This window comes from Mastomys coucha, unplaced genomic scaffold (assembly GCF_008632895.1).
Source record: "Mastomys coucha isolate ucsf_1 unplaced genomic scaffold, UCSF_Mcou_1 pScaffold16, whole genome shotgun sequence".
Taxonomy (NCBI): domain Eukaryota; kingdom Metazoa; phylum Chordata; class Mammalia; order Rodentia; family Muridae; genus Mastomys; species Mastomys coucha.
In genome coordinates, this window is record NW_022196898.1 from 85132742 (window position 1) to 85141001 (window position 8260).

The 8260-nt window shown below is 50.8% G+C and overlaps 2 protein-coding genes across 5 annotated transcripts in view; both read left to right on the forward strand.

Annotated features, from left to right (window-relative positions):
• The first annotated feature begins 1336 nt into the window (after positions 1–1336).
• LOC116093837 (histone H2A.Z) lies at positions 1337–3675 on the forward strand. Its single transcript, XM_031375632.1, has 5 exons — positions 1337–1552; positions 1997–2074; positions 2372–2485; positions 2846–2975; positions 3241–3675. The coding sequence occupies exons 1-5, from the start codon at positions 1550–1552 to the stop codon at positions 3300–3302; spliced, it is 387 nt and encodes a 128-aa protein (XP_031231492.1). The 5' UTR covers positions 1337–1549; the 3' UTR covers positions 3303–3675.
• An 894-nt stretch (positions 3676–4569) lies between these two features.
• The window catches only part of Dnajb14 (DnaJ heat shock protein family (Hsp40) member B14), a 42303-nt gene continuing 38612 nt past the window's right edge, over positions 4570–8260 (forward strand). Inside the window, exon 1 of one of the 4 annotated variants that reach the window (XM_031375628.1) lies at positions 4570–4966. In XM_031375628.1, coding sequence (XP_031231488.1) covers positions 4834–4966 — 133 coding nt within the window. In that variant the 5' untranslated portion in view covers positions 4570–4833. The other 3 variants (XM_031375631.1, XM_031375630.1, XM_031375629.1) reach the window with 3 other exon arrangements.

Consider the following 8260-nt stretch of genomic DNA (forward strand, 5'->3'; position numbering starts at 1 on the left):
CAGAAATCCACCTGCCTCTGCCTCCCAAGTGCTGGGATTAAAGGTGTGCGCCACCACTGCCCGGCATATATAATGTGTTTATGCTTCAAAATTCTCTTCATACTACTATTCATTTATGTAAAAAGTATACTCCGGTGATACAACTCGACAAGGTACTAGCTGTGTAAGTGTGACTACCTGAGTTCATCCCTGGAACCCTGGAAAGAGAGCACTCAAGTTGTCGTCCAAGTAATGACATGAGTACCTGCGTCCACCCACAAGGCCACATAACAATGTTTAATTGAAAGTGCTACATATTAAACCAATACAAATACGAAATGCGGAAAACTCAGATAATTAATGGTCTCCAAGCAGCGAGTGATATATACAGGTGCTGTCGACCTACTAACTGCACGCCTCGGTGGCTGGTTTCCGGACAGTACCGTTTTGTACGGTCTATTTTTTTAAGCCCAGCATTTGTAACTGATTACATGAACCATCTGTAACTGCTTGTGAATCGTGTTACAGTTACCCCACGGACATTTACCAACATTTGTCACGTGGCAAAATGTTTGGTGTAGGGAAGCAGATACATAATAGCTTTGATGTTTCCATACATCAACTTTAGACACTAGGCTATAGGTTGCACCCCGTTGATGCAGAGTCTCTGCAAAAAAATATGGCTGATGACTTCATTCTAAAAACTGCTTCTTCCCAAGCTTCCTGTGTGTTGACAAAATTACTTGCTGTCCCCAAGGTAACTTGGCCCCACTGTTGTTATGAGACAGGATGAGGGGGTGAGGGAGGGTCAAAGGAGGTGAGGACAGAAGTGGAGGAAGATGGAAAAAAAACAACAACAACCGGGGGTGGGGTAGGTGACACTTTTTATGAGGGAAGTGGTTCACCAAGTAGAAGCTCTTCTCACTGGACGCCTTCGAGCCACCTGTCAGAAGGCAGGAGTCTGAAGGAAACCCAGATCTGCGCAGAAGGAAAGGCCAGGCCGGAGGGAAACCGAGAGGCCCCGGTTGTCAGCGAGGGGCCAGGCTGGAGCCGGAGGGAAGCTCACGTGGTCTCCGGAGCAGCGCGGGGGAGGCTGCGGCGGGGAGGACGCCCGCGCGCGCTCCTCCCCGGCCTCTCGGCTCCTCCCTCTGGGCACGTGACCCCACCGTCCACTCGCTCGGTGGCGCAGCGCGCCGTGGCTGCTGCCCTCCCGCCGCGGCCGCCCTTCTTCTCCCGGTGCTGTCCCGCCGGCCTCCCCCCGCCCAACTCCATCCCCACACGCGCCAATCACCGCTCGAGCTCCCGAGCGCCCGCCCCGCCACTCAGCTCCCGGCTCTCCCATTGGCCGAAGCCTCAAGGACGCGTCCCGAGGGCGGGCGGCCACCATTGGTGGGCTGAACCGGCCGAGTTCCCGGATGAGGGAACATTCTGCGGTATAAAGGGCGCGAGGAAGGCGGGAGACGGCGCAGTTTGAATCGCGGTACGACCGAGGAGTGGGCGCCGGGATCTCGCTGAGCGTCCGCCTGGCCTCGTCTGTTCCTCTTTGGTCCGAGCTTCAGCGCAGTCCGAGATGGTAACGTGAGAGCGGCGGCGGGCGGCCGCGGGCTGCAGGCTCCGGGCGGGCGGGCGGGCGGGGCCGCCGTCCCCGGGGCTTGGAGAGGCGGCGGCGAGTGGGAACGTGCGGGAACCGGGTCTGGACGGGCGGAGGGAGGTGTTTTGTGAGCCCCGAGCACCGGGCGGGAGGCGACGGTTGGGTGCCGCGCACCGCGCGGCTGGGAGCCGGGCGCGGGGGCGCGCAGCCGCGGCGGGCTCGCGGCAGGGGTCGGCGGGGGAGAGGGCGGGGGCGAGCGGCGGCCGGGGGACCGGGGCGGGCGGGCGGGCGGGCGGGCGCGCGCGCTCGCTCGCTCACTCGCTCGCTCGCCTCCCGGACGCGCTGCGGTGGGGGAGGGGCGCGCCGCCTTGGTAATTCTATCTTCTCCGTCCCCTCCCGGGCTCGCGGGCGTCGGCGGCGCCGCAGGCTGGCGGTAAGGCTGGTAAGGACTCCGGAAAGGCCAAGACAAAGGCGGTTTCCCGCTCGCAGCGAGCCGGCTTGCAGGTGGGTAGCCACTGCCGCAGTCGGGTGACCGGGCCTTTTCTGGTTGCACCCCCTTGCTTGTTTGTCTGCACCCTGCATGGGTGTTCCATCTTTGCATGAGTGATGTGTCGCGACTTGGCCTGCGGAGACAGTGAATACTGGGGTTGGGGTTGGAGGGGGTGGGCGCCGATCACATGTGTTGCTGCCAGGGCGCGTTGGTGCACCACCACCGTCCTTGGCTTTGGCGCGCACATCATCTATCTTCGAACCTCCTATCTTTGTGCATTTTTTTTTTTGTTTATGTGCATAAAAATCAAGTTCCCTGTGGGCCGTATTCATCGACACCTGAAATCTAGGACAACCAGCCACGGACGTGTGGGTGCGACCGCTGCTGTGTACAGCGCAGCCATCCTGGAGTACCTCACCGCAGAGGTAAGCGGGAGTACGCCTGTGATCTGGAAAAGCTTTTGGGGGGGCGGGGGAAAGTGGCGAGAGGGAAGGAGGAAAGTGATGCAAGAAAACTCCCAGGCCCTGAGAGCGGCGCTCCGACCGAGGGAGCGCTAGAGGGAGCTAGTGTTCAGTCAAGGGTCCTGCTGTGCCAGAGTTTGCTGCTCTTGAAAAGGCGATTTCGTGCCCCTTCGGTCTTTTTGCATAATTCTGCATAGTTTTGTCAATCAGGTAGTGGGGGACGACCGCAGTTGGTGGATGAACTCCATTGAGGGTTTGGGCAACTTCGAAGGTCTTGATTGAAAGTAAGGTGGAATAGTGATCATCAGATTTTTTGCCTTTTAGGTACTTGAGTTGGCAGGAAACGCTTCAAAGGACTTAAAGGTAAAGCGTATTACTCCTCGTCATTTGCAACTCGCTATCCGTGGGGATGAAGAATTGGACTCTCTGATCAAGGCTACAATTGCTGGTGGTGGTATGTCATCCCTCAACTCATTACATTCTATTTATGAAGAAGATTCTTAATATTCCCATTGCTTCTAGAAGAAGTACAGGGTGGCTTCATGAAATTTGATTTACAAGTAGCTTTTGCTAAGATTGTTGTCCTTTTACAACCCCCAAGTGTTCACTTTGTATATGGATTTCCTGTTTTTACAAGTTGTAGTTACTTGCTATTATTTCACATACTGTTTTTAAAATGTTTATACAGAAGGTGGAATTAACTCGTGTCCCTCTCCTAGGTGTCATCCCACACATCCACAAGTCGCTGATTGGGAAGAAGGGACAGCAGAAGACTGTCTAAGGATGCCTGGATTCCTTATTATCTCAGGACTCTAAATATTCTTAACAGCTGTCCAGTGTTGGTGATTCCAGTGGACTGTATCTCTGTGAAAAACACAATTTTGCCTTTTTGTAATTCTATTTGAGCAAGTTGGAGGCTTAATTAGCCTTCCAACCAACCAAATTTCTGCATTCGAGTCTTAACCATATTTAAGTGTTACTGTGGCTTCAAAGAAGCTATTGATTCCGAAGTAGTGGGTTGGATTGAGTTGACTGTTTTTAAAAATCTGTTTGGATTTTAATTGTGCTGCAGAAGTTATAGTAACAAACATTTGGTTTTGTACAGACATTATTTCCACTCTGGTGGATAAGCTCAATAAAGGTCATATCCCAAACTAGTTTTAAACTTGCTTAATAATTTGGACTTACCTTAGATCTCATTTAGCAACAAGTACATTGTTTGCTTACTAAAAAACTGCATCTGTAGTCATAACCCAGTGAGGTTTTTGTTGTTTCTTTGTATCATATGAACTGTTAGGGTCTTAAAACTTTGGCAGAAGCTGAAGGTAGCCTTTTTTTTTTTTTTTTTTTTTTGTCCTTCGGAAAGTTAACGGTAACATGGGAGGGACTATATCCTAAGGTGGGGCAGCTGGTCAAGCACAGAGACCCTCGAGGTATAAAGAAACACTCCACAAAATGAACTTAGCTTTTAATGACCAGACACAGGTGTGCCGTGCTAGTCACCGGGAATAGGCTATTTTCTTTGACTATGGTAACATGAAGCATTGGTTTTGATACATATCAGGCATGTTCCATTACTATACATTGACCCCTTAACCCTCCCTGAGACTTAACATGACCTGCATCATATTTCCTGGAACAAAACCATCATGAGAACAGGAGGTGCTGAGCAGCCTATGGAGGTGGAAGAACTTCCAGCTTTATAGCCTTACAACTGGTTTAATTAACCAAAAAAGCTGCATTGTACCTGCTGGGGAGAGGGAGAGGTGTGGGTCAGAAGTGCGGCTGAGAAGGGCAGCAAACTCTGGGGTTGGGGCTTCCAGGGCTCCAGATCCCAGGCAGGAGGCTCCTGTAGGACCCACGCGGAAATAACGGAGGCCCAGGGCTTCCGAAGACCTAAGGGCGGGAGTCAGGGCTTCTGGTCCTGGTGAATCTGGTCGTGAGGGTCCCCGCCCGGGTGGAGCAGAAGGCAGGCTCGGGGCCGCGCCGGAGCTTAGGGGCCCGGGAGTTCGCGCCCCGCAAGCCCGCCGCCTCCCCGCCCTCCGCCCGGGTTACAGCGTCGGCTGCACGGTCGCCCAGGGCCGGGAGGGACGCGGCTGGCGCCGCTGCGGCCGCGGGGGGCGGGGAGGCGGCCGTGAGGAGGCGGAGCTGCGAGGCCGCCCGTCGCCGGGCTGCCGCCGCCGCCGCCGCCGCAGCGGTGCCCGCTCCTCCCCGCGCCGCGCCGCGCCGAGCCCCGCCCGGCCGCCTCGCCTCCTCCGCGGCGGGCCCCCCTCGCAGCTGCGCGGCGGCGGACACCGAGGCAGGCGCGAGCCATGGAGGGCAACCGCGACGAGGCGGAGAAATGCGTGCAGATCGCTCGCGAGGCCCTGAGCGCCGGCAACCGCGACAAGGCCCAGCGCTTCCTGCAGAAGGCCGAGAAGCTGTACCCGCTGCCGGCCGCGCGCGGTGAGCCCCGGCCCCCGCCGTGACCCCAGCCCCCGCGCCCTGCGCCCTGCGCCCCGCCGGCCGCGGCCGCTCCAGCAGTCGGGGACACAGGCGGGGCGCTATGGGGTGCTGGGTGACGGGGCCCCTGCTCAGATCAGCCTAGGCCCCTGTGAAGTGACAGGAGCGGGGACTACAGTGGCTTATCGGGCTTCACCATCCCCGGGTTCTGTACGTGGCTGTTCCTTAAGCGAGTATCTTCGACTACCTTAGATGACACTGCTTTTCCCGGGGACGAGAGAGCCCTTACAAGACAGCTCCACTTTCGAAAGGGATGGTGAAGTTATTGATGATTCCTAAATAGTGTCTGATTTGATATGGCACCGTAAGTACCCACAAGTTAGGTACATCGCTGAAGAAAGAGCAGGCTATGGACTTACCCTACTTAAATTCACCTTATTCATCATCTAACTCTACAGTCAACACAACACTCATAAAGCGCCAAGAGTTGTGCCTAGTATTTTATATGCCTTTCTTAATCCTCAGAAGAGTACAGTGTTATTTGACCATGTGCAGAAACTTTTGGCAAATGAATGAATGAATGAATGAATGAATGAAAATACCTTGCCCAAGGTCGTACAGTAATGGGCAAAGTCATAATAGTCGCTGAGTTTTAATCTCTACAAGGCCTTTACTACCGTTTGTTGGTTTTGGTTTTTTTTTTTCTTTTTTGTTTTTTTTCGTGCCCATGGGATGACATTTTATTGTTGTTTAAAGTATTTCCAGGTTAAGAAAATTAAGAGGAAACTTGATAAGCAGGGCCCCTGTTTGTTTTCTTAATTCCTTTTACATTGTTGAAGCCTGTTGTCTCTGCAGATTTTCACTTTATCTTTTTGTTAGCATTGGAATAGGACAAGAAAAGATCGCGAAAGATAAGTTAATTGTAAAAAGTGTGACATGAAAATTATCATTTAAATCATTTTTAGGTGTATATTTTAGTAGTGTTAAGTATTTTCAATTGTGCACAATAGGCTCTGTATTTTTTTGTTTTTTTATCTTACACCCTCAAAACTATACCAATTAAGTAGCCCCCGTCTCTTGGCAGGTCCCTTGCTACTGCCCATTCTCGTGGACTAGACTAATTAGGTACCGGATCTATATGAAATTCGTACTGAATTTGACTTTGCGTGTCTGCTTTATTTATTTACTTACTAACTTCAGATTTCATCCATATTGCAACCCACGACCGATTTCCTTTTTTAAAAATGCTGAATAGTATTCCATTATTTATATACCCGTGTGCATAGGTGTGGCTGTGCGCATACACATTCAACATCACTTTTTCTTTTTGGAGGATATTTATCGTGCGAGTGCGTGTGTGTGTGTGTGTGTGTGTGTGTGTGTGTGTGTGTGTGTGTGTGTGTGTGCCATAAATAGTGTGTGGAGGAAAAGGCCTCTCTCTACATAGTGTAGAGAATGAGCACAGGTCTGAGCTTTTGCACCAGCCATCATGAATTCTTATTTAGTCACCTGTCAATGGGTGTGTGGGTTGTTTCCATCTCTTTTGTACTGAGTAATGTGCCTATGAGCATGAGTGTCTACAAGCCTGCTTTCAGTTCTGCATATATACCCAGAAGTGGGATTCCTGGGTCAGATGGCAATTCTAATTTTGATTTTTGAGGAACCACCAAATTTTTTTACCAGTGTGGCTGCACCATTTTGTAAAATCCACGTGGGTCCAGCTTCCCAGTACGTGGTACAGCGCAGCACCCCCAGTTTGTGTTTGTTGTGATAGTGATTATTCTAGTGACTATGGGGACAGGTCACTGTAGTTTTGATAGCATTTCTCTGATGATTAGTTTTTCATTTGGCTACTTGTATATTCTTTGGAGAGAAGTCATAAGTTGTTTGCTTAGTTAAAGTCAATCTGAGCTAGTTCCAGGGAAGCCATGGTTAAACACAGAGAAACCCTGTCTCAATTAAAAACAACAACAACAACAAAAAAAAAACCAAAACAAAAAACAAAAAAACAAAAAACAAACAAACAAACAAAAAACCAAACTACCCAACCAACTAAAACAATCAGACTGTTGTTGTGGATGTCAAGTTATAGGAGCTCTTTTTATATTCTGGACATTATGTCTTTGTCATTTGTATTTTACAGATCTCTCATTTCTCCTCCTCCTCTTCCTCCTCCTCCTCCTCCTCCTCCTCCTCCTCCTCCTTCTCCTCCTTCTCCTCCTTCTCCTCTTCCTCCTCCTCCTCCTCCTCCTTCTTCTTCTCCTCCTCCTCCTCTTCCTCCTCCTTCTTCTTCTCCTCCTTCTTCTTTTTTTGGTTTTTCAAGACAGGGTTTCTCTGTGTAGCCCTGGCTGTCCTGGAACTCACTCTGTAGACCAGACTGGCCTTGAACTCAGAAATCCGCCTGCCTCTGCCACCCAAGCGCTGCGATTAAAGGCGTGCGCCACCACTGCCTGGCCTCTCATTTCTTGCTATAGGTGGTCTTTACACCCTGGGGACTGTATCATTGAGGGGCTTGAGATTTATGTAGTCAGTTTCATCCTTCAATTTTTGCTGTGTTGTCTGGGCTTCTGGTGCCATATTCAAGAAATTGTTAGCCGGAACTATTCTTGGATCCCTTTTACTATGTAGATGTATTTAAATTAGTTGTCATCTGCTCTTGGAAGGACACTTTTAATAATAAAGTAGTAAGTACTCCGGGCAAGGCACCTTGGCTTTGAAGGCCTGGCTCTTCCCCAGCTGGTTTCCACCTCAGTGGAGTTAGGCATCCTCTAGTCCTTGCCCTTTTCGTTTGTGTGGCAGGGAAAGTGTATTGAACCTGGATAGTCTGAGGACTGGATGAGTTGATAGAAAGCATCTAATAAATCCTTTCTGTCTTACAAGTATAGTCATCTAAGAATCCTTAAACAGCGCCCAAATTTACAGCGGGTCATGCTTTTCCCGTGTAAGCAGCCGCAGTAAGTCTGCTAAAGGACACCGGCAAAGTGCAATGTAATCATTGCTCTGAAAGTCATGGGTGTAAGGGAGATGCAGGCATGGAAGGCAGAGAGTCAGGGGCAACAAGATCATAAGGGGATAACTGTCAAACAAAGTGGTAGGGTGTCATTGTGAAGTAGTCTAAAACAGCTCAGATGTTGACTTTGCCGTCTCTATAACCAGCAACAAGATATTTGAGCCATTCTAAGCTTTAATTACAAGCAAAATAATCAGCCGGGCAGTGGTGGCACACACTGTTAATCCCAGCACTTGGGAGGCAGAGGCAGGCGGATTTCTGAGTTTGAGGCCAGCCTGGTCTACAGA